We start from the raw sequence: 26746 nt of genomic DNA on the forward strand, positions 1-26746 counted from the left end.
GTTAATTCTGTTAATTTCTTGAGGAACCTTCATACAGTTTTCCATAGTGCCTGCACCAGTTTACATGCCCACCAAACTGGGGTTCCCTTTTCCTCACATGCTTGCCAATGCTTGTTATTGATTGTCTTTTTGATAATAGCTATTCTTACAGGTGTAAGGTGGTATCTCATTGAGGTTTTGATTTGCCTTTCCCTAACGATTAGTGATGTTAATTTTTTCATGTTCCTATTGGCCATCAGTATATTTTCTTTAGGAAAAAATTTTTTTAAGAAGGTCCTATTAGGATCTTCTGTCCTTTTTTTTTTTTTTTTTTTATTGGGCTGATTGTTTTGTTTTGTGTTTTTTTTTTGTTTGTTTGTTTTTTTTACTTAAATTCCTTATTTCTTCATATGGCTTTGAGTTACTTTCTACTCTCCTTTCACTTCAGATGGAAGGACTCTCTCAGTATTTCTTATGGGACATTTCTACTGGTGATGAATTCTCTTAGCTTTTGTTTAAATGAGATTGACTTAATTTCTCCTTCATTTTTTCCAAAAGATAGTTTTGCTGGATATAGAATTCTCTTTGCCTTTTCCCCCCAGCACTTCAAATATGTCATTCTACTGGTCCTAGCATGCATGGTTTCTGATAAGAAATGGGTGCTTATCTTAATGAGAATCCATTGTACGTGATGAGTTGCTTTGTTTTTGCTGTTTTCAAGATTGTCTTTGTCTTTTAGCAGTTTGATTATAATGTCTTTCAGTGTAGGTGTATATGAGTTTATTCTAGTTGGAGTGTAATGACCTCCTTTGATGTATAGATTCATGTCTTTCATTAGACTTGGAATGTTTTCATCCATTATTTCCTCAAATATTCTTTCTGCTCATTTCTAGGCTTTTGGGGGGGCTCCCATAATGCTTATGTTGCTATGCTTGATGGTGTTGCATGGGTACCTTAGGCTTTGCTTATTTTCTTTTTCCCTCTACCCTTCAGACTGGTTAATTTCAGTTGTCCTGTCTTTAGGTTTTCTCCCGCCTTGTTCATAGCTGCTTTTGAATCCCTTTAGTGAACTTTTAATTTCCATTATTGTACTTTTCAGTATCAAAATTTCTATTTACTTTTTATAATTTCTTTCTCTGTATTGATATTCTCTTTTTATTCATTATTTGCTTTCATGATCTTTAGTTCTTCATGTTCTCGTTTAGTTTATTGAGCATATTTAAGATAGTTGACTTGAAGTCTTTCTAGTAAGTCCACTGTCACCTTCCTCAGGGTATTATTTTTACAAAGACTGTATTTCTTGTTGTCATTGGAGTTTTTCTGTTCCATTAGCCACAGAGTCAGTCTTACTCATCTTGAGCCAAAAAGAAAGAAAGAAAAAAGACACTCTTCTGGTCTTTTCAGCTTGTCTGTGATCTGGGGCTCTTCTTCAACACTGAGCGAGGCTGCCTACAACTCTGCCTGCACAATCTGCTGGTGCCACACCCACTGATCTGCAAGCCTAGGGCCCTCTCAGTTCTTTTCTAAGCATGTGTCTGGTTCTGGGCATGCATTTTACACTCTGTCTCCCCTGGTGTACGTTGTGGCCCATCTGAGCCTTTATGCCCTCAAGAAATTTCTACCTCATTCTCTGCCTTTTCAGCTTTTTGGCTGTGTCTGCTGCTTGCCCTGTCCTCTTTCCTTTGCCTGCTAATATATGTCTTTAGTCTCTTGGCAGATGCCTGGAAAGCCACTCTAGCTGGGATCAGGATGTGAAACAAAGGTCAGCCTCTGCACCAGTCCTTTAGGGACCTGCCAGACAGGTCAAAACACACAGCTACAGTATTAAGAACAGGGTCCGTATTAGCCTCCTGACTGCCAGTAAGCTGCACCAGGAACGTGGGCTTCCATCCCCACAGCTGTCGCTGCTTCTCTGGGGAATAGGGGCGGGGAAGAGCAGACGGCAAATAAAAATGCCACAGTGCTTCCTTACTGAAATTTAGCCACCTTTCATTCATTAAGCACTTCCCTAGCTGCTTTACGTTTTTAATTCCAGAGTTCATTCTGTCAGCTTTTGCCAGCTTATGATTGTCTTTGTGGAGGGACCAACTGTTTGAGTGCCCTCCTCCACTGTTTTCTGAGATGCTAGTCCTGAGTTGTGAGTTTTATATTGAGGTCCGTGTATTTTTTGGCAGGTAAATTCGGTAAGTTAATTTATTATATGTTGCTCCCTCTCTTATTGTGAATTATCACTGAAATGTTGCCTTTAAAGTTTCTCAATTATTAAACATATACACACTTGTAAAAAAGAGCAGTTTACAGACACCTTTGGAAATAGAGATTTTAAATTAGCTGTCAAGAAATTGAGTAGAATGTTAGAGAAGTTGTACGGTACATGGCATTTAGAAACATTCATATTCATGAGACACTGATGTGATCACTCGTGTTTGACTTTGCAAGAGATGTGTTTTTCTTTAATAGCATTATCATAGAGCTGAGAAAACCATCTCATACGTAGAGTGACGAGTGTTAGTTCTCTTAGACTGTGTAAGCTTGGGGTCTGCTTAGTGTTTTATTGTCTGACTTTTATAGTTGAAAAGCATTGTGAGCTGAGGAAAGCTATTCATTTTAACATACTGAAGAGAAGAACTTTTTCCCCTCTCATTAAGTCAGTAGAATTTAAAAGGACAATATGGGCGAGTTAGAAGTAAGACCTAATTTGTTTTTACGATTCTCATCTTGAGTTGGTAGGAAAGGACTGTTGGAAAACTAGATCCCCTTTTGAAATGTGGTTCCTTTTAGTAATGTTAGTGAAATATCCTAGAAATCATTGTTAACTGAATACTGGCCTTTAAATTATTGGCAGCTTCATCAAGTTGAATCTGTACTCTTAAGTCAGAAAGTATACAAGCATTTACCATGGGATAGAATTCAGTTTATGTAGTCTTGTCAGTAATTTATAACACTTGGTTGGTTGGGCTTTGATTGTTAATAAGCTGGAGCTCTTGAAGAATTTTTAATTACATTTCCCTTCATTTGAATAATAGTAAGAGGAATCTTAGTTTTTGAGAGTAGAAGAAAGAAATTTTGTTATGATCAGGCAGCTGAAGATGAATATTTTGAAAGATTCATTTCTGGGAAAAGAAATCTAGTTCTGATTTGCTTATAATTCTAGACTAGAGGCGATTAATCTAGCAGCATACAGTATGCCAAGACGTTCTTTAGTTTTAAGGACTCGTTTGTAGCTACCAATTGTATCCTATTAACTGTAATTTTTTTAAGCAGTCACTTTTTGTTTTCAGGAAACCTTTGTGACTTTGGCACTTACCTTCTTTCTGCCTGATATTTATAGGAAAAATCCTGTGAATTTTTTCAACCGTTTTAATTCTGTAGGTGTTGAATATTCAGATTGTGGATTATGTATACATTTTGATTCCTATTTATATTTTGCATTTTGAACTGTGTTGTGTCTTACACCTCTATCATGGTACCTGAGGAAGAATGAGAAAGTGAACCATAGTCAGTTTCCCTATTAACAGCTCTTCTGAAGGTTTTATGTTTAAACTTGGCAGGAAGGCATGGAGCTGGCTGATTCTATGACTTCATTTTATCCTGCCTTTCTCTCTCCCATAGATGTGGTGAATAAATGACTCTAATATCGTGTCAGATGAATTATACTGTGATTTTGTTAAACTGTAATAAATTAGGCTTGCCTGTTTTATTAAATACCATCCTTAATAATGACTTCTCTTCTCTCTCAAAATTGCAAAAACTTGCAGTCATCATTAAGAGAAACCAGAAACTTAAGAGAATATTCTTGTTCAACAGTTGAGATCTATGCTACATTGTATAATTTAGACAGATTTCATTGATGATATATTCTTAATTGTTTTACAAATTTATACTTATATAGGAAAAAAAAGGTCCCAAACACCCCGTTTTCTTCCACATTAGTTTATATACTAAGACAGGACTGATTGCTATTGTGCAAAAAATTATGTACCTCTCTTCTGTAGTAAAACCTGATTTGAACAAAAATTCTCACTCTCTTAAGTGATTATTGTGCTGCTAAGGCTGACACTGAAGAACTAGGTTGCTGACAGAGCCATAAAGCCGTGCTTTTCCCCTTTTTAAAAAGTCAGATATTTTTATATTCCTTGTTCCTGTAGACAACCACCTAATGTTAGTATTTATCCATGTTAAAGATTTTCGTTTAAAGTAAAAAGTCTTTAATGGGAAAACATAAATTTCACCTTTCTCACAGATAGGAGTTCTGTAGACATGTACAAGTTTTTGTTTGCTTTTAAATGTTAGCAGGTCTTTTTTTCTAATTAAGAGCTCAGAAAATTACAAGCATTTCTGATTTTTGTAACAGGCTTTAAAAAGGAGCTTGCTAAATCAAATAAACTTTTTGTTGAATTCTGTAATTCAGAAAAATAGAAGTTAATTTGTCAACGTTTGGGTTTCATCTCCGTAGCTTACTATCTGTATGATGTTGGGTGAGTTGCTTGGCCTTTCAATGTGTCTGTAAAATAAGGATAATAGTACTAGTACTTGCCTCCCTGGAGTTGTTAGTAGATGACTTAGTGTAAGCATGTAGCACAGGGCCTAGCAGATAGTGAGCAATAAAATGTCAACTTACTGTTTTCAGTATTAGTATCTAATTTTCCCCCTTACTTTGGCAATACATGTGTTAGTGTGAAAAATTATACAGTCTTACGAGTAATTTGGGAAGTCAAATAAATATGTTCTTTTAATTTAAAAAAAATCTATTGCCCTTGTGTTTTTTAATCTGTAGTTGTGTTGAAATAACGAGCCCATATTTACCTGGCTTGTCCTTGCACATGTATTTATATAAATGGGAGGCCTTTTAAAGACTGAAGGACTGGTGATCTGTGTTTTAAGGAATATTTTTTATAAACCTGTTTTAGTACTAAAATCCATCATGTTCGCATGGTACTACACTTCCAGAAAATGCTAACATATTTTGGTCTCTCTGGAGTTGGATGATATAATTTATTTTTATTCTGAACATTTGTAAACTTAATGATCTGATGTTGTAAACTTTTGATTGTATTTGCAACGTCATACGTCTGCCTAGCACAGGAACACACCAGGTGTGCTCCTGCCTCCATGGCCTTTGTCTTTCTGCTCCCTTTGCCTGGAATCCTTTCACCCTGATGATGGGCCAGCCTTGGGGCCATCACATCAGTCATGGCCCTGCCAAAGGGTCATCAGCTCTTGAGAGGTGTTCTCTCTCTGTCTAAAATGTCACTCTCCATTCTTACTCGGGTTTTCCCCCACTGTCAGGCATTACATTATATACTCCTGTTTATTTTTTCAGATCACTTTCCCTTTAGAATAATAGCTGAGGGCAGGAAGTTTATTTTGTTTACTGCTGACTCCCACTGTGTGTGGTAGAGTACAGGACTTGGCATAATATAAGCATTCACAAATATTTTTTAAGTGAATGAATTGATGGCGTTGATCAGTTCATAATAGTTTTATTATGTAGATGGGGAGAAAATCCATGAACTCAGTTTTTAATAATTATTTTCCATGAGATTTTTAAGGCATTTATGCTTATAAGAAAATGAACCATTCTAAAAAGATGAGATGCATTCCTTTCCCCGCCAAAACAATTAAAAATAGGACTTAAATTTAGGATACCTTTTAGATAGTATGAACTGTCAGTCAAGAGGCCCAGTTCAGAACTCCAGCCTGCTTTATACTAGCAGTGAGACTGCACAGTCATTTAACTGCTGCTTTATTTTCCCAGCTTGTTTCCTTCATAGGATCTAACCCAGTGCCTGGTGCACAGTTAAGGTCGTTAGTAGATGCTGGTGGGGTGAGTGAGCCCACATACCTGTGAAAGGAGAGAAATCATGAACTAGGTTCTAGTTTCCCTAGTGATCCTTGAACAAGTGATTCTGGAGTAAAACGGATCAGGGACGTTGGGGAAACACTGCTGATTCTCAGACTTGCGTGTGCGTCACAATTACCTGGAGGGCTTGCAAGTGCGGTTTGTTAGGTTCACCTTCCCCACCTCCGTATTTGAGGCAGGCCAGTGAGTTCCTAACGAGCTGTGAGGTGGTAGAGGGCTGGTGGACATCCCGTGCTGAGCAGAGTCACACTGGTGCATTGAAGGTTTTGAGAGGCACTGAGTAGGGCAGGCTGCTTACCTCTTGACATGGTGTTTCTTGAGCTCGCCGGGCCACAGTGCTCCTCCCCCGTGTGTGTGTGTCTGTCAGTGGTATCTGTCACAGCATACACAACACCTGTCAACATCCTTGGACCTGCTCTCTGGGCCATACTTGGAAACAGCCAGGTCACATCTGCAGTGTTTTCCACATATAAAATGACAATTGTTTCTTTCATGCTTGGGTAGGTGAATTCTTCATCACATTAGGAGTGAATCCCTCAGTATTGAACCCCGTTGCAGAGTTGATCTGCATAGAAACATTTGTATTCATTTTTGATTCTTGCTAACACACATTTGGAATAAGTGTAGGGATGTATAGCAAGAAAAGTTTTATGAACATTGAGCCCAAAATGTTGAAGTAATTTATTTCTCAGTATCTTTTATACCTTTTATTCATATTTCTCTTTCTGTTATGGTTGGTTTAAACCTGCCAAACACATTTTCAAGACAAGAGGTATGGCAAAATTAGTAAATGATACTTCATCATGAGAGTTGAATTTTCTCTAGATTAAGTCTCAGCTAGTGTCTCCTTTTCCCTGGTTGATTTTTAAATTTAGGCTAATCTTGTCTCATGGGTCTCCTTTGTGTGTCAGATTTTGTTGACTTAGCTTCATTTTTAAAGGTGTCTGCACTTATTCCGGTCCACTGTCTTAAAGCAAAGGTGTGATAAGAGATGTACGTAGTTAATAGAAGGGAGGATATTTGTGGGAGAAGTGATGGTTACAGACTCTAGACGTTGAGTGTAGCACAGAGTCCTTGAGCTTGACCCTGATGGAGTGCTTTGTGTTCCCCAAGGCGGTGGATCTTTCCATCGATGAGTCTAGCCTGACGGGGGAGACGACGCCTTGTTCTAAGGTGACAGCTCCTCAGCCGGCTGCAGCCAATGGAGATCTTGCTTCAAGAAGTAACATTGCCTTCATGGGGACACTGGTCAGATGTGGAAAAGCAAAGGTAATTTTCTTTTCTTGTTTTGAAAATATAGCAGTTCCTCTGTTTTCAGCCATTTCTCAGTTCTTTTCTTTTTTTTTTTTTTTTTTTGCTAATTTTATGTGCATCTTTTAAAAATATATGACAAAGAAATAACAGAGTTGAACCTAATGCTTGGGAGCTATTTGTGAGCCTAAGGAGGAGCTGTGTCTCTGAGGTGTGACACATCCATAGTTCTGCCGTTTTCCAGGTGATGGTCCCTGTAAAGGCATACTCCTCAGTGCTTGTTCTTTTTTTAAGACAGAAACAGTGACTTGTGTATACATTCATTACTGGCTAAATAAAATTTTGATTTAATTTATATGGTGCTGGCTATAATATTCTGACTACATACCATTCACCTACTGATAGATTTCAAATATTTTATTTCCTGGGTCCTAATATTCCACAAATATAAAAGGCATCATTCACAGGGGAAAGGAAAACTGCATTAAATTGAGTATAAGACAGATTCAAATTTCAGAAATATTAATACAGGTTAAAAATGGGCCTCAGATGTGAGTAGTTTAATGAGATGTTTGTTTTCAAGGTTTGTGTCATAGATGCCAATGATCTATAGTAACATCAGAGGTAAGTTTGCTGAGGGAACCTTGGACACGCATGTCAGTCCTCCTGACTGTGGACTCGGCTGTGGAGAAGGGGAATTAAGGGGCTTTGTTTTTTTGATTGAAAGAAGTGATTCCATCTGAATGTAAATGTGTTTTCCTGCTTTTCCCTTTAGGGAATTGTCATTGGAACAGGAGAAAATTCTGAATTTGGGGAGGTTTTTAAAATGATGCAAGCAGAAGAGGTGAGTACTTAGTTTGTTAATAATGTATTAATTTCAGATCTGAAACGCATGCTCCATTGTAAGCAGAGGAAAAGAGAATGTTGGTGGATTATTTTATGTACTATTGAAAGAAATATTTTATTCAGAATATCACTCAGTTGTCTGTCCCTAAAAACATAATTGGAGAGCCTGTAATTGGAAGGGCTTGAATTGACGTCAGTATTCTAAAACATTTTGATATTGTTTATAAGAGGAAAAGGTTTATAGCCAATTATTTATAGGGCTTATTCTTTTTAGAAATTAGCTTTATCATACTGATTTGAAAGATTACCAAATAGTATATTTGTACTTTAGAACGTATCTTCTACCAAAAGTCCCAAATTTACATAATTCCAAGCATCTGGAGAAAAAGATTGCAAAGTGAGGTAACTTAGAAGACGTCCTTGTTTAAGGATATTGAAGATTAGTTCTCCCATTTAAAATGCTTCCTTATATATAAACAGAAGTTGCTCTCTCCCGATGTCATACACTTTGCCATACCTCAAGTCCTGACATCAGGACAAATCAAGTCATCTGGATTTCTCTGCAGCTTGCCGAGGCCCCAGTGTGTGATGCAGTGTGTAAACCAGTCCCGGCCTGGCCAGAGACGGGGGTTAGCAGTCAGGGAGCCCACACCATAGCAGACCTGGGCCACGAGCGTGTCTGTGGCTACAGGAGGGGAGCTGGGCTAAGTGGGGGCAGCTGATGGGCGTGAAGTCTTGGAACAGCTCCTGGAGGAGTCCTGGAGTCCTGGAGAAGGGATCTCTCCTCAGACAGAGCTGTAGAGAACATGGTCCTCTTCAAGTGAATGGGCTCTTAAAAGTCTAGCCTCCCAGGCTCCTCAGTGAAGGAGCTACTATTGACCTCAAGGGATGTGTGTGTCCTGGGTGTGTTAGCACCAGCACGTGTATGTCAGGCACTTAGCACAGTCCCTGGCACCTAGTAGAGCTCACTAAGTTTAGGCAATTCTGGTGACACTCTTCTCCAATTTGTCAAGGCACCAAAAACCCCTCTGCAGAAGAGCATGGACCTCTTAGGAAAGCAGCTTTCCTTTTACTCCTTTGGTATAATAGGTAAGAGCAGAGTGGTATGTACCTCTCATGTGCTTACTCAGCTTTCCTTTCTTGAGTGGGAATGGGGGTTAGATGCATGCATTCATTCATTCATTCATTCAGTTACCACTGCTTTTGTTAAATTATAAAACTGACCCCCAGCCGTTGTCCTTTTCTACGTCGATAAAGTAGAACTCGGTGTGGTTCCTGTAATCAAAGAGCGTTCCTGTGAGATTAGTGTTTGTCTTTCTAGTCTGCAGCAGAGCGTGGTAGTGGCGTCTCATGACTACTTTTCTTTTTTTCACATGTCCTATCACAGACATCATGTCATGCTCACCTGAAACAAAGGTTCTGTAGCATTTCGTTGTGTGGATATGTGTGCGTGCATACATAAATAAAAACTCTATCTTCTAGACATTTATGTGGGATTTTTAAGTTTATAAAAATTATGTAAGTGACTCTTCAGTGCAGGTATCTTATTATAAACACCTCTTGTTTCCTTAGGATGAATTCCTGAAAGTGAAATTACTGGGTCAAAGAGTATCTATGTGATACTCTAAATACTCTAAAAATTTTGGCATGTTTTTAAAGGCTTTTGTTTCCTATTGCCAAATAATACCCTTCATCAACGAGGTAAAATTGTCCCTCTTCCAGTGCCCTTGCCAGCTTTTTTTGTCATTATCTTAACAGGTGAATAAAAGACTTGTCATTCTTTTACTTTAAAAGTCATTGTTAGAGGCACTGACACTTCGTCATATGTGTGTTAGTCCTTCTTACTTTGTTTTGCAACCTACCAGTCTGTTCCTTTTGTCCCTTCTTCTTTTGTGGCTTCAGTCTTAGGTTGGTCACAGCTCTTTGTATAACCAGGGTATCAGTCCTTTTGTTGTGGTTTTCTCCTGGTTTTTAAATTACTTTTGAGAGCTACGTAATAAACTTGGTAGGGAGGAGGGTGATGTGTGTAATAAAACATTCTCTTCCCTCGGGATTCTGATCACATCCTCCTATTGATAAAATCTACAGTTAGGTTTCTGTCTTTGTTCTATTCGTAAAGGCTCTCCCAACCCCAATTTGGGAAGATGTTTTTATTTAAACATTACTGCTTTAGTTTTTTATTTTTGACACTTAATTTTACTATTTTATTTAGAATTTATTTTAGTACAAGGCTTAAGATAGAGTTAATTAGCTTTTTACTCAAAAGTTAATTATCCCAGTATCACCAGTTCTATGGTCTATTCTTTATTTACTGAGTTGAAATGACATCTTTATCATAAATTAAACACTTCCAGCAATTTGGGGATCTTTCCTCTTTTTCTTTAATTCTTTGTGATATTATTTTAATTTTCCTTACCAGCTTTTAAAATTATAATGCAATTTTAAATCAATATTTCTGTTGTAAGTTCAGTGAAATAATTCCTAAAGTATTAATCCTGTCGATCCATTTCTTGTTATTATAAAGTAGATAGAGACTGTGAAGGAATTTTGTCCCCTTTAAGTGGTGTGCATTCTCATGCTCTCTTCATTTGATTATTGCTATTTGTGTTTTAGAATGTATAGTGAATTTGATAAATTGAAGGGCGTTTAGCCAATTAAATCTTTCCAGTTTGTATTAACACTGTACCATGAAACCATCTCAAATTTACTGATAAAAAATTTTCAACTTTATGATTAGCTGGTTTTAATACAATGCATTGGGCATAATTTTTCTTGTTAAGATAGTATATGAAATAAATCAAGGATCAGCAGACTTTTTGGTAAAGCACCAGAGAGTAAATATGTTAGCCTTTGTCCGCACAGTCCCTATTGGAAATACTCAATCTGCCAGCAGCCATAGACAGTGTATGGACACATGGGTGTGGCAGGGCTCCGGCAGACTGTTCACAGAAATGCGTTGGAGGCCCAGGGGACTCGTTTGCTTGGCCCTGGTGTAACTCATGGGACATAATTTCTTTCCTCAGAATAGTGTTTGGGATGGGGACTAAGAGGGTCACACTGGGTCATTATTTTGTAGTTGTAGAAAGATGAGCAGAAAACTTGATCTGAATATCCATATTGATCTGGAATACAGTCTTGAAGGTGCTTTGTTTTCTGAAACACTGATGCTTCTGAGTTTTTCCTCAGGAAACCCGTGGTGCATCTCTTGGCCTCTTCTTTTCAAAGATAAAGATTAAAGCCAAGAGTATAGAGTCAGTTGTCTGGTTATGTTAACTGGTTTTTAGCACTTAGATGCCATGTAAGTAGTGATTTTTTTAAAGTTAATTGCAGTTTTAGTTGTCTAGGACAGCAATGCCATCCTGTGAGCCAAGTCTTAAGTACTCCTTCGTTCGCCGAACAGATGTCACATGGAAATGCCTGGACATTGAGTTAGGAGAAGTTAAGTTCCAGAGTGTATTTTTGCAAACCTGATAGTTAATAGAAGACCTATATGTCTGGGCCACCTCCTTTTTTTTTTTTTTTACCCATTGTATAAGAGTACTGGTAATCATTTCTTATACTGGGAACTCAGATTTTATTACTTTAAGGGATGGGTGGCAGCAGTGGCAACAAGAGGTAAAACTACATGTGTGTGCATGGATGCAAACACAGCTTTAACCTTAAGCAATATTAGCTTTAATCTCCTCTGCTTAATGGGCTTTTGTAAAATCTTATAATCGTGACCTGATACACTTTTCCCTTTTTATCAGGGGCTCTTGCTCCCCTCAGCTTGTTGTGTGCTCCCTTTCGTGCCTGGATGATTTTATATAAAAGGGAGAAACAACTGTGTGGTTCTGTTACAGGTATCATCATGTTGGTTGGCTGGTTACTAGGAAAAGATATCCTGGAAATGTTTACTATCAGTGTAAGGTAAGTTCTTGTGGTTTGTTCATAAATTGAAGTCTCTTTTGCCTCTCTTATTTCTTTGATAGGTGTAGCTTATGTTCCTTTATGGGGGAGTATATTCTCTCCTTAAGTAGTTCAGAATTTGTGTATTGAAATGAACGCTAGGAAAATGAAAACCTTCACATATACACTGGAGGAAACTCCCCCCCCCACTGCATGTCTGGTGTAATCAACCCAGTATCACCCTTATATATGTATAAATAGACAATTTAAGATTGCCAGACTGAAAACTATGAGCATGAAAGAGAAAGACCACAATACAGAAATTGATCAGTCCATCTCAGAGGAAAACCAAAAATTCAAGAATAGAAGAAGGACTGAAAATAAAACAAAATGTTTATTTTTCAGAGATTTGTGAAGAAACTGCATTCATGATAGACAGATTGCTGTAGAAAAGGATCACATAATGAAATTTTTTTTTTTAGAAATTAAGACTATGATTGCTGAAATTAAAAATTCAATTTAAGGGCTGTAATATAAAGCGAAGTGGTGTCCCAAAAAATAGAGTAAAAAGTAAGAGAATGAGATAAAAGTGACAGAATAATTCAAATAAATGCTGTATCTAAGTAATAGGAGTTTTAAAAAGAGCTAAGAAGAAATTATATAAGAAATGATACATGAATTCTTTGCCAGTCTGAAGTGAGATGTGAATCTTTGCAGTTTGAAAGGATTCTCCAAATGTTAAGCAAGATGAGAAAACTCCAGCTTAGATTCATCATTGTGAAACTAAAAACAAGAAGCCTGGTCATCTACAAAGGAAGGATAATTAGACTGGTATCATACTTCTCATTAGCAACTGTAGTTCCCACCACAGGGTTTTTTAGGCTCTGCTAAAGATTTCTACTCACACGACTGACACAGGTCAGAGCTGGTACCTGTGTGCTGAACACCACAGGGCAACTTCAGGCATCCTTCAGGCATCCCTCTTCTGGGAGAGTTCTCGCAGCAGTCCAGCTTACAAACAAGTAGGTGAGATGACTTTGTAAGGACAGGAGCTGTCTTGGGTCAGAATGCCTCATAGTCCACAGGAGCCAACCTCTCTGGAAATGTATACTTTCCAGGGTGCCTGCAAGAAACTTGTCCAGTTACAAGTCACCACACTCCGGAAACCCAGAGCTGTGCTTCCTGTTTGATAATTATAATTCTTCCAGTCCATAGGCAATTTATTAGCCAGAAGATCCTTTATTATAAACAGTGTTGCCTAGCAACATGGTTGCCATACTGTGGTCACTAAGGGACCAGAGCTAGAAATTTAACCAAATACAGAAGGGGAAAAAGATCTTATTAAACCTTCATCCATAACAGTATTGGATTAAATCAGAGGACATTGGGGCAGTACAATTAAAGTATGAGGGGAAATGATTTTAAATCTATAAATGTAGGCCTGGCCAAAGTATCAATTCAGGTGATTACAGCTGGATAGGCAAGTAATCGGAAAATTTATCCCTTACCTATCGTTGTATGAATTCTGACAAAATCAAGGATGAAAGAGAAGAAGATGATGATATATAGGGTGTAAGAAAAGTTGGAACTGACCTAGTCCCCTAAGGGAAAGAGTCCTGGATGACAGCTCCGTAACAGGCCTTGGAAATACTAGTTCAAGTTTTAGAATAAAAATCAGTTGATTAAAAAAAGTCAAATGGATTATATAAGGAGTAGATAGAATGAATAAGAAGATAAAAGATACTTGTGATGTAGTGAAGGAGTGTATTTTTTCCTTTTGAGAGACAGAAATATAACTTGAAACTCCTGGCTTAACGTGTAAAGAAACCTTGGCTTAAGTACGAAGTGAACTTAAAATGGGAAATGAATCTGAGATATTAGCCATTGACATATTATCTATTGGATTCATTTTTGGGTTTGAGTATTTTTTTGGAGTGGTTCTGATTATTTGTGAAGATTTATGTATCATGACTTTTATACCTAACTCAAGGTCTTCCAAAGGACCAAACATTTAAGAGTTTTTTTAATAGGATAAAACTCACTCTATTTTGCAGTCACCGTTTGGTAAGTCTATTGTACTCTCATAAATGCTGCAATACTTGTGGGATCTTTAGTGACCTTATATCTCCTGTGTCTTGAAACATCTTGCTGTTTTATTACCCTAGCAGTTGTTTATTTCCAACTGTGTTAAAAATGAATAAAACAATAATAAAGCAGAAGAATGGTTGCTTATAAGGCTAATATAATAATAAATCATTACTGTTCTGTCATCCTTAATTTTCTTACTATGTTGCCAAAAGTATTACATTATTATTTAAGAGGGTATAAAAGTCTGGAGACACAATCTTTATAGTCTTTTTTTTTTTTTTGGCATTCATTGAACAAAATTGAGAAATTCAGAATTTTTCATTTTTTACCACAATGACAAAGAAGTATAGAAAAATTTTTACAGTTATTGGACAAATCAGAAGATGAATACAGAGACAGCCACTGTAGGCTTGTAATGATGAAGGTGGAATGGAATCATAAAAGTGGAATCTCACTACTGTGAATCTTGGATGATGATACTCTAGATTTCCTCAGACTCCTGAATTAATGAGAAAATAGTTTATTTTTAAGGACAAAAAGAGAAGGACAGGCATCTTCTTACTGTCATTGTACAGCAAGAAATTCTTCATGCAGCTTCCCACCAAGAACTTGGACCACCCCTTATTGCTAACAAGATGTACGACAGTATTCTTTCATCTTCTGTGCTATCTGTTTACTAACATTTACTTCATACCGTCTGTAAGTGGAGGAGAAATGCTGAAGGCCAGTATGAATATAAAGATGATTAAAAGGAAATGGATGATACAGAGATGAAAAACCACAGTGGATTCACCATTGTAACTGATGTTTGTAAATCTTAAGTGTTCTGTGCCTAGCATGCACAAGGTCCTGGGTTCAATCCCTGGCACCTCCATTAAAATAAATAAATAAACCTAATTATCCCCGCCTACCAAAAAATAAAAATTTTGCAATTAAATTACAAAAAAGATGACTGTCCTCTTTTCAACAAAGTTAAGAACCATCAACATTTTGAGAACTGTTGCATTTTGAAGAGACAAATGCAAAAAGAGAAACCAGACTTGATAAGCCTACAAGCTGTTAGAAATGTTCTTTGAATTTGAAATCACTGTTTTGTAAGGTGACTATGTCCCAGGTTTGCTCATGTCAGTTGATGAGCAGTTTAGTTGCATTGAGAGGACGTCGCCCATTTCAGAGACACATCTTCAAATCCTGGAGTATAGTTTAAGGTTAAAATTCAAATGAAAATTTCTAATGAAGTTTTTCATCATCCATTTTATTCCTTTGTAAATTATTTATAGAATGATTTAAATATAAAAGAATGAAAAGGCCCATGGCTCTAGATGATAAGCGATGATGGCCTTTTTTTGCTATACAGGGAAGGCAGTGGAAGCGTAAGGAAAGAGGGTTCTGTGTGGACTTAGAATAGTTCAAAGAGGGAACGTGGTATTAATGGTAGCACTTATTTCTTGACTCTTGAGTGTATACTGTTCAGCCAGTAGTACTGTAACTGTTACTCACTGGCTTTCAACTTTTAGAATCAACCTGTGAAAAGTCGATAATGGTTATAGAGCAGGATGTAATGATAATCAAGTTGGATCCTGCTAAAGAAAGAGTAGGTAATAGAAAAAGGGAAGTCGAGGCAGTGCAGGGCCCAGTGTCAGAATGAGGGAGGGGCACGTGGCCTTGTCTGCAGGAGAAGTAGGAGATAGTACTCGGGAAGGGACAAGAGTGGAGATTTTAATTTGAGAGATTCTTAATATTACAAAGGGAAATAGTGAAGTAATAAATTTTTTTTGTCATACAATATACACATACCATACAGTTTTCCATTTTAAAGTATACAATTCAGTGGCATTGAGTACATTCATAATGTTAGACCCACCACCACTCTCTAGTGTGGGAGCTTTTTCTTCACCCCCAGAAGAAATCTCAGTCCCCGTTTTGCAGTCATTCCCCATTCTTCTCCCTACCTACTGGCAACCACTAAACTGCTTTCTATCTCTTTGTATTTGCTTATTCTTGATATTTCATGTAAATAGAATCATACAATATGTGTCCTTTTGTGCCTGCTTTTTTCACTTAATACAGTGTTGCGAAGGTCTGTCCATGTTGTAGCACGAATCAGGACTTTTCCCTTTTTTATGCCTGAATAGTAGTCCACTGTATGCCTATATATCAATTTCCTATTCACCAGTTGGTGAACACTTGGGCTCTTTCTTTCTTTTGGCTGTTGTGAGTAAGGCAGCTGTGAACATTCATGGACAAGTATTTGAACACCCGTTACTATTCTCTGTGTTTATAGATGAGGAAACTACACTACAGTCGTGGAGTCACAGTAGCTTGAGGTCACACGGGTAACAACGGATGACACTGGGGCACAAATCTAGGCAGTCTGATGGCAGAGCCTCTATCTTTAACCTCTGCTTAACCTGGCAGCTAGTAGGTGTCCAATAAAGGGTAATCAGTTTTACCTCATTTTGAGGCCCTAGTTAGGTATTGACAGTATTAATTTTACATTATTTAGCCTCTGTTTAAAGTAACAGCGAACATTACTGAAAATTGACATTATTGCTGTGATACTGCTGAATGTGTGCTTCAATACTGTGTGTTTATCGGTTATAGTTTGGCTGTCGCAGCAATTCCTGAAGGTCTTCCCATTGTGGTCACAGTGACTCTAGCCCTTGGTGTTATGAGAATGGTGAAAAAAAGGGCCATTGTGAAAAAACTACCTATCGTTGAAACTCTAGGTAAGTCTCTGGTTAGAGCATACTTATCCAGTGTATTAGTTCACACAACAAGGAATCATCTTTGGGTTTTATAGTTTGTCTTAGAGGCTTGCATGGTAGTGTCTGGCTTGTGGCAGTGTTGAGTTTGGTTTTAACAGCCAAAAACGTCATTAAAATGCATATCACTCAGGTCAGGGAACTCTTACATCTTTCTGCATCATGGAATGCTCTAATGCTTTAAATCATGTTTAAAAAAAAAGTAACAAATGAAACTTTAGAGTGAAATAGAATGTTTTCTTTTGCTATCTCAAGGAAGATAATTGATAATTATGGATCCTAAAATGTCATTCTTGAGTTGAATTTGTTGGTAAGATCAGTAAATATATAATAGTTCTGTTGCTGTAACATAATCTTATGTGTGATATGAAAATTGTGATAAGTTTATTTATACATGTTACAAAACTTCTTTTTATTTAGGAATCCAAAAATTTTGAATTTAGTTTCTAGTTTGCATTTTAGTATTGAGAAGGTAAAAATACCTTAAACTACTGACTGAAAAAGTTATATGATAGGTTTATATTTAGGTACCCTTGCAACTTTCTAGAAAATATATAAAATTACTATGTAAGCCTAACGTCAGGTAGCTTTGTAGAAATTCACCTGTAGATAAATAAAGTCAACATTTATCAGTATCTAACTTTTAATTTTAATTTTAGAAACTACCATGTGATGAAGCAAACACAATGAGAGAGAGCAGTTTAAACTTATCCATGAGCTTGATTTGTACAAAATTCAGAGGAGCAGGACAGGCTTCCAGCGTCTTTGATTTGTGTTCAGTGTGAACTTGTGTTTCCCCTGACTTCTTGGTGACTCGTGCCAATTTGCTCTTCAGGCTGCTGTAATGTTATCTGTTCCGATAAAACTGGGACCCTGACGAAGAATGAAATGACTGTCACCCACGTGTTCACATCGGACGGCCTGCGCGCTGAGGTACCTGTGGGCTCGTGTCTGACAGCAGTGTCCTTCTTAGGGAACCTGGTGTTAACATCCCCACTCATCTGTCCTGCCTTCACAGGGCTGTCAGCCAGTCAGCACCAGAATGTGCTCTGTCCCACGTGGTCCTCCCCCAACTTGGTCCCACTCCATTTGCGCAGTCTGAAACCTTGACCCCTGTCCATACCTGTTTCAGTCATCCCTCCATCTGTTCATTACCTAGCTCTTGATCCTTTGCTCTGTGTGCAGCTTGGGGATCTCTCAGAACTCCCCTGATGAGCATGCTTCAGTGGCTCTCCACTGCGACCAGGGTTTGGAACTGGGGCCGCTGAAGGCCCTACGTGTTCTGTCCCATATTTCCTTCTTCAGCCTGTGTGTCCACTTTGCTCTCTGTGTACCAGATACTCTAGCTTTATGGTTTTTTTGGTGTGACAGAATTCCTCCTACTTCAGGGTCTTGCTGCTGTTCTCAGTCCTTAGGACAGTCTAATGCCTTTTCGTCCTTTGCGCCACATTGCCAACCCCATTTCATCAGAAAAGCTTTACTGACCATCCAGACCTCGCCTTATGTTACATGTTTTCACAGCACAGTATCTTGTAGTCCAGGTGAAATTCTCTGTCCCCCTTCCCATTATACTGTAAGTTACAATAGAGTAGGAGCTCTGTGACATAGCATGAGGTCTGCTTCATAGCAGTAAATAGTTGTTAAAAGAATAAATGAATGTGCATCTCAAGTACGTGTCAGTGTACATGCCCTGGTTAATTTTGAGGTTGGCTGAAGACAAGTTCCAGTCACACCTAGTCTTGGCAGGATTTCTGGCTGGAATTTTTATTAGCCTGCATATGATGGGTACAGTGTTTTAAAATATATTTGCAGCCAGTTCTCTGAGCAAAGTAAGCATTTGACAAAGTGACAGAAGTGGCACTTAGGTCTGTTTAATTCCATTTTACAAGGCCTTAAACTGAGACTGTTGATATTTAGGGTGTTAGATTTGGTTAGGGATACCCAGTGCTGTATTGTTGAATGTGCCTTTTCTGGATGACATGGAAGGGTTATTAGGGTCACATGTGCTTCTATTTTATGGTCCAGATATGGAAGGTAAGATAGAAGTTTCTCTTTTAAGCCCATAATTTTGTATGTCAAGCATTAACCGTTTGTTAATTCCTCTAAACAATCTTAACTTTTGTTTGGCTTGGTTTGTTCTAGCCATTTAGAATAAGTGTCTGACTTGTCTGTCTTTGATTTTTAAAATTGGTGCATAATATACGTTACAGAAGTTTGTAAGTGCTAAGGTAAATCACTTAATGACTCTGAGCCTGCGTATTTGCAGAGAAGGAGAAATAATTCTGCTTTTGTCTAGGTCATAGGTTTGTCACAAATGTTAGATGTAGTAGATTTGAATTCTTTACAAATTGTAGCGTCTTACATAAATGTAACGTTAAATAAATTTAAGCTCACTGTGTATAGAGATTTTCGTGGCTTATTTATCCTTTTTGTAGTATATTGCAATTTGAAATAATACAAGATTGTATTAAGTATATTAACAATTATATTGTTTTGACTTGTAATATGCTATGCATTATTAATTAGCATAATCAATAGTTAATTATTAGTATAATAACTAGGTTTATCATTGTGATGAAAATGAGTATCTATATTCCTTTCACTGTTAATTGTTGTTCTTTTAGACAAATTTAAATTCTTTTCTAGGTATACAGCTAACAGTGTTGTGATGTGTAAAATGAAATGAACGCAGCTCATGATGGTTTTTGGTTTTCATGTAGTACTGTCCCTGTCTGCCGGTTGTATTGTTGACTCCACTTTGTGTTCCTCAGGTTACTGGAGTTGGCTACAATCCATTTGGGGAGGTGCTTGTTGATGGTGATGTTGTCCATGGGTTCTATAACCCATCTGTTAGCAGAATTGTTGAGGTAAGTACTGGACTCTGAGAAGGTGACTCTTCACAGTGACTTAGGATGAAGTGGCTCATAGTCTGTGTGTTTCTCTTAGGCGGGCTGTGTGTGCAATGATGCTGTAATTAGAAACAACACCCTAATGGGGAAGCCAACGGAAGGGGCCTTAATTGCTCTTGCCATGAAGGTACGTGCCTGACCTCTCTGACGTGTGAAAATATCACCCTCACAAGAAAATGTGAACAGTTTCAGTGTTACTGACTTTTAGGCGTTGAGTGAAGAAGACTCACAGTGTTTCATAGTTTTTACTGCATTTTGGAAACCAATTTTATTCTTCCTGGAAATACAGAGCATAGAGCTTTTTCAGTAGAACTTTGTATCCCCTACATGCAAGATAGAAACTAATGACCAGGGATGCGCTTGTCCTTAAGAAGAAAAGAATTCTTGTCTTCATAATATTTAGAGTTTTATGCGAAAAACTTTATAAATGTGTGTAATTGCTGATAAATGTCAACTTCCAGATGAGTGAGAGGCAACATTCTTTAGTATTTCCATGTAGAGATACTAACGCCATCATAAGAAATCAGCTTTTCTTTATCCTGTCTTCCCTTTCCTCCCATTGTCAGTTTCTTAAAATGAGTGTAGAGTTAGAGTTTGCGCTGTCCGAGGTGGGCTGTGCCCTCAGTGACCCTCTGATCTGTCCCAGTTGAGCACCTCATCTCCTAAGTCATGCGGTTGATTAAACGAGAAACCTAAAGTCCAATCTGTCACTCCATAACAGAAACAAACTTCTGCTTTTAAGAGCAGTCATAGAAAACCTAGAGACTTGTGTAAAACAAGATGCCTCTAAATGAGTTTGCTTGAACTGAGATCCAGGATAGAAATGTGGGTTGTTACAACATACTTAATTTAATAAAATAAAATTGGTACTTCTAGAATACATATGTTTTCTTAACAGAAACCCACATTCCCTTACCATTTGTTCTCCCTATAACTAAAATAGTATAGTATAGCTTTTTAAAGATGTTACTAGTTATTCAACTTTGAACAAGTATTTATTGTTATACTTAACTTGATCTCTTTGAGAAATAAAGAGGGTGAAAGCACCTCCTTATGGGTGGGGGCCTCACATTTTAGGTAGAGAGTTAACAGTGACATGCTTGGAACAAATGAAAGGCAGACCAAGGTAGTAGACAGTTAAGTCTTAAACACTGAGATTTACCAGATTTACAAGAACAGGGCAAATTCAGACTTGGGGCCTGGGCTTGAAGGGAAGGAAGGGTTTAGATAGGAGGTCAGCTGAGGGAGAGCAAGGGTGAAAGCAGAGAGGAATAAAGAAGCCTCGAGGGGATTGTGGCTTCTGAATTGGTTGGCCAGGAAGAAGTGGAAGGAGTGTGAGTGGCCTAGAGGGTGGTTAAACAGGCTGAATGATGGGCTCTGGAAGGCCTTTGAAAGCCAGGAGGAAGGTTCTGAACATGTTTCAGTAGACAGTAAAAAGCAATAAACTAGAGTTTTGAGTAGTTGAAAGAATATTTTTGAATATTTGGAGGGAAACGCAAAGGCTTTTCGGAAGGAGAAGTGCTGCATGATGGTGGTAGCCAGCGTGTCAGGATGTGGGGTCAGGGGAGGACAGGGGTAGCACCAGGCAAGGTAGAGGTGAGTCCATGAGAAGTGAGGGATTGAATCTGAAGCTTCTGTTGACTAGAAAGTGCATGCTCAGTATTGGCCAGGCATCTTTATTTACTTGTGTCCTGCTTCCTTCCAGAATTTGGCCAGTAGAGGATTTAATTTAGTCAGAGTTGAAGTTTTGCTCTGTATGCAGTTGAGCAGCACTCCTTAGACTTGATCTACTCCCACAGTGAGCATGTGCGCTGCTGCGCAGAGAAAGGTGATGTACGGAGGAGGAGCACTGCTCTGCTCTCACTCTTATCTGAAAAATAATCCAGGTGTCTGTAGCCAGCCTTGCTGCAAGTTGTGACCCTTATTTCTTTGTTAAAGGAAAAAAGTCACATATTGGTGAGAGTTAACTTTCCTTTTGTGCCATATAGATGGGTCTTGATGGACTTCAACAGGATTATATCAGAAAAGCTGAGTACCCTTTTAGCTCTGAGCAGAAGTGGATGGCTGTTAAGTGTGTGCACCGAACGCAGCAGGTACCCTTCCTTTTCTAAAATACTTATTACATATTTCTTAACGTAGATGACTTTTTCATTTACTGTCCACCTGTAGATTTAAGCAGTCATTGAGCGTGATATGGACCAGCCCTGAAGGGTATATATAATTCATAGTACACGCGTCCCTGGTTGTTTTCATGTTCTCTTTGAATTTATGCATAGATACATCCAGCTTTGCTGTGTGAGCAAACAGCTCAAATGATGTGGAGCCTGGTCTCAGTCTCCCAGGGTTTCTGACACCAGAGTCTTCATCATGACTGTCTGTTGTCTACCTGTGTTCTTCTGAAGGGTGTATTGTCTTCAGAATGAACAAAACCACATTATTTTGTGGAAAAGTGGTTACCACGTGTGTATAATTCATGTTAGTTGATCCAGCTCACAAACTGGCAAAATGAAATACACTGATATTTCAGGCTACTGCCTTATTCCCAGGTGCTTTAGGAATTTTTGCACAGTGTGATAAGTTGTTTACACTAGTTACCTATAATGTGTAATCATATCGCTCAGGGTTGCTATTACCAGTTTATGCTTAAACTTATTTTGCCCTTAAAATATATATTTGTTCTTTTCACATTTTCTTTATTAGGAATTAATTGGTTATGTGTTTTAGCTGGAACCAGCATTTTGAAACCAATTACGTCTTTGTAGATGGGAATTAGTGAGAAGATTCCCCTCACCCATAATCAGTAGGAAATGTATTGGTTTTAAATTGTTCAACATCGAACTTGTGAATTGAAGTCTGCCAGGAATTCTGATAAAAGGAAAAGTTTCAGTCAACTTTATAAACTTCTGGGAAAGGAGACAGTTGGCAACAAAACTATAAAAATAAAATGTCTGTTACTTAAACCTTGTAATGTAAAGCTTTCAGAAACTGCATTAGAGTTAGATAATTTTCAGCTGGTGTCCCTTGTCCTTATTGTTACACAGCAAGAATATGCATATGAGTTTACACAGAAGGTCTGTTTCTTTACATTTTATCTTGATCACATGCTACTTCAAGGTGATGTGGCTCATGTAAAGTTTGAAGATTTGACTCTAGCAGTTTTGAGTATAACCTCACCAAAGTTGTGCATTAGAAGTTGGGGACTGAATCTTTTGAGTTGGGTGTAGGGAGTAGGGAGCGGCAGAATGTAAGTTTGGAAAGATTTGTATGATTTTTCTTCCCATTTGCTGACCTGAAAAGTTCTCTTTTTATTTATTTTTAAATTTTTTTAATTGAAGCACAGTCAGTACAATGTGTAAATCTCTGGTGTACAGCACAGTGTCCTAGTCATGCATATACATACATATATTTTCGTATTCTGAAGAGTTCTTATTACAGAATGAAACCAACCAGTGTAATCTACAAAGCCCAAACCCACTGACCTTACTCAGGATCTAGAAGAGGTTGGCTGGCACAGATAAGGCAAAGTTACCAATTTAAAAACAACCCCAGTGGTTCTAATAGTGTGTCTTTAGAGGACTTCCATTTGAACATGACAGTATGCATTTATCATTCTTCTCTCCCTGGAACCTACCAAAATGGCAACCAACAAATAAAAGATAAACTAAAAAAGAGAAAAGTATGGATAAGACTTAGGGGAACAGGTATCTTCGAAGATGGGGACTAAGGCATAAGGCTAAAAAGAGGAAGTCAGGTTGAAATTCCGAGTAAGGAACCAGTAGAACTCTCCCAAGTACCTTTTCTGTTCTTGATGGCAGGCCATAAGTCTCATTTCAGGGACAAGAGTGGAGAGTGTAATTAAGATTTAAGACTGAGAACAGGGGGATTAAGGGCAAGTCATTGTCCTAGGTCCCAACTCCACTTTCTTAGAATGCCTGCAGCTGAGTATCTCCCTCCCTTCGTTCTCTAAGTCAGAAGGTTGGGGAGTTTTTTAGAGAAGCTGACTGGGCCTGGGGTGAGTCTAACAGTATACAGCAGTCTTAACTAAGCTCTTTGCTCTCAGGGTAGAGTTTACACGCTCCTGGCCTTTGTCTCATCATTCTGCAGTGAGGGCCACCAGTTGATAAACTCTGCAATGCCCATGGAGTTTCTAGACTTTTATTTGCTTCAGTCTTGAATATAAATGGACAGTCAGGGATTGCGAGATATTTGGGGAAAGTCTTTGAAAGACACAGACCGAACCAACAGAGAAAGGGGCCTCAGAGAAACAAAGATAATGCTGTATGCTGAAGAAAATTTCCAAAGACCATAAAAAATGATAGCAAAATACTTTAAATAGAATGTTTTTCAAATAAATTCAAGGAATCTATCAGAAAGTAGAACAAAAAGTCAAGGAGGTGGACAATATAAAAAGAGTAAGGTACGAGTCAGGTCTGAAAATCAGAAAATAGAAGATCCAACATCCACCTAACAGTGGTGACAGGAAGAGAGAACAGAAAATGGGAAGATTTTATCAAACAACATCAGAAAATTTTCTGGAGGAAGGACTTGTAGAATAGAATTGCCCACCAGATGCTCAGCACAGTGTGTGTTAGGTGCAGGGTGAGGGGAGCAACACACCGAGGCCCATAGTCAGGCAAACTGAGGAACTTGAAGAGAGTCCTGCAAGCATCCAGAGGTGTTAGGGTGGGACAAAGGGCAAGGGGGAGAACATACCCAAGTGGTTTAGGAATTAAAGTAGCTTCTTGAGCCTTTCCAGATGTGACACTACACACTGGAGGCTAGAAAGCAGTAGAGGAAGGCCTTCAAACTGTGAGGAAATTTCTTCTCAGCTGAACTTACACGTGTAGGGGTAAAATTAAAATGTTTTCAGACATTCTAGTCTCAAAATGCATATCTTTTCTTAGAAACATACTGGTGGATATGTTATTACTAGATAAGAGAACAAGTTAAGGAAAAGGAAGACTAAGAACCCAGTGAGTTCTCTCCAGGGGAGGGGTGAATAGAGCCCCCAGGACGGGAGGGGAAGCTTCCAGACACTGGTCTTGCAGCAGACCTGGAAGTCACCAGCTCACACTGGAACAGGAGAGGACAATGCTCAGTAGTAAAGTGGCGCAGCGACCTGCCTGCTCAGTGGGGCGTGTGAAAAATACCACCGAGAAGGGCTGTATTTTGTGGAGGAGTTAGGGAATGATTAGTAATAGCTGTTAAGGAAACTAAGAGAATAAAAAATAGGCAGTTATTAACTTTATAAAAAATAAAACTTGAACAGGAAAAGAAATGCATTTAATTTGCATAGCCATGGAAACATCAGACCTTTCTGCTGCTTCTCTCCCCTATACCTGCTCACTGGTCCCTGGGGGCCTGGGGAGATGGAGGCGCCGTCTCAGCATGGGCGTGCGCTGTCACAGCGAGGGCAGAGGAACAGCACGTTATGCACTAGTCCCTCAGTTTCCATGGAAGTGACCCAAGTACTGCTCATGTTTCTTAGCCAAAGCCAGTCACATCTGACTTCAGTGCGTTAAGAGGGGTAGGGAAATGCATTTCTATCACGTGCCTACAAGGAGAGCTGGAACTTTTGTGAGCTGTTCTAGTGACTACCACTCTGCTCACAGTGAGGAACTATAGAGAAAGAGTACTGGTGAGTTTTGTGCTACCTGTGTTGTAACAGGGGAGAGAAGGAGTAGATAGTGGGGCGGCCATGCTGTCACCTGTCTCAATAGACAGTGTACAGAATTGATCAATAAAGAAGTAGCAGGATAAACATAATTAGAAATATGAAGATATAGACGATTAACCCAAGTAGGAACATGCCAAGGCACATAGTCTTCAAATTGACAGAAATTAAAGACAAAGAGAAAATATTAAAAATAGCAAGACAAAAACAATAGATGACATACAAGGGAACTCCCATAAGGTTATCAGGTGATTTTTCAGCAGAAATTCTACAGGCGAGAAGAGAGGGGCACAATATATTTAGTGATGACAGGGGAAAACCTACAACCAAGACTACTCCATCCAGCAAGGCTCTTACTCAGATTTGTTGGAGAAATCAGAAACTTCACAGATAAGCAAAAGCCAAGAGAATTCAGCACCACCAAACCAGCTTTACAACAAATGCTAAAAGAACTTCTCTAGATAGAAAAGAAAAGGCTACAACTAGAAATAAGAAAATTACAAAATGAGAAAGCTCACCCGTGAAGGTGAAAGTAGAGGTAGGAAATCATCCACACTCAAATTAATAGGGAAGTTAAAAGACAACGGTAGTAAAATCATCTGTATCCACAGTAAGCAGTTAAAGGATACAGAAAAAGTAGATGTAAAATATGATATCAAAACCAGTCATCATGAGGGCATGATGAGGGCATGATTGCAGGGTATCTAAAATGCATTTGAAATTAAGAGACCAGCAACTTCAAACAAACAAGCCAAAAATCTATAATAGATATACATGCATGAGAAAGAGGAATCCAAATATAATGCTACAGTAGTCAAACCACAAGAGAAAAGAACAAAAAAAAAAAAAGAAAGAGAAAAAAAGACCTACAAAAACAAATCCAAAACAACAAATCAATAACAAATTATTGATAATTACCTTAAATGTAAATGGACTAACGCTCCAACCAAAAGACGTAGACTGGCTGAGAGGATACAAAAACAAGTCCTGTATCTATGCTGTCTACAAGAGACCCACTTCAGAGCTAGAGACACATGCAGGCTGATAGTGAAGGGGATGGTAAAAGATATTCCATGCAAATGGAAACCAAAAGAGAGCTGGAGTAGCAATACTTACATCAGACAAAGTAGATCTTAAAATAAAGACTATTAAAAGAGACAAGGACACCACATAATGCTCAAGGGATCAATCCGACAGAATAATTGTAAATATATACTCACCCAACATAGGAGCACCTCAATATATAAGGCAACTGTTAACAGATATAAAAGGAGAAATTGACAGTAACACAATAATAGTGGGGGACTTTAACACCCCACTTAAATCAATAGACATATCATACAGACAGTAAATCAGTAAGGAAATACAGGCTCTAAATGACACATTAGACCATATGGACTTAATTGATATTTATAGAGCATTCCATACAAAAGCAGCAGAATCCACATTCTTGTCAAGTGCACATAGAACATTCTACAGAATT

General features: G+C 38.3%; 1 protein-coding gene across 5 annotated transcripts in view; it reads left to right on the plus strand.

The window, feature by feature from the left end:
* ATP2C1 (ATPase secretory pathway Ca2+ transporting 1) overlaps positions 1 to 26746 on the plus strand; it is a 123890-nt gene that overhangs the window by 69362 nt on the left and 27782 nt on the right. For all 5 annotated transcript variants that reach the window (XR_004323359.1, XM_014565727.2, XM_014565725.2 and 2 more), the window contains 9 exons: positions 6956 to 7111; positions 7869 to 7937; positions 8953 to 9028; positions 11782 to 11848; positions 16520 to 16644; positions 17516 to 17613; positions 19452 to 19547; positions 19627 to 19716; positions 21578 to 21682. Coding sequence is in view for 4 of the 5 variants with exons in the window: in XM_014565727.2 (XP_014421213.1) it covers positions 6956 to 7111; positions 7869 to 7937; positions 8953 to 9028; positions 11782 to 11848; positions 16520 to 16644; positions 17516 to 17613; positions 19452 to 19547; positions 19627 to 19716; positions 21578 to 21682 (882 nt within the window). In the remaining variant the exon portion in view is untranslated. The remainder of the gene's footprint in view (positions 1 to 6955; positions 7112 to 7868; positions 7938 to 8952; positions 9029 to 11781; positions 11849 to 16519; positions 16645 to 17515; positions 17614 to 19451; positions 19548 to 19626; positions 19717 to 21577; positions 21683 to 26746) is intronic.

Source organism: Camelus ferus, chromosome 1 (genome assembly GCF_009834535.1).
Source record: "Camelus ferus isolate YT-003-E chromosome 1, BCGSAC_Cfer_1.0, whole genome shotgun sequence".
Classification (NCBI taxonomy): domain Eukaryota; kingdom Metazoa; phylum Chordata; class Mammalia; order Artiodactyla; family Camelidae; genus Camelus; species Camelus ferus.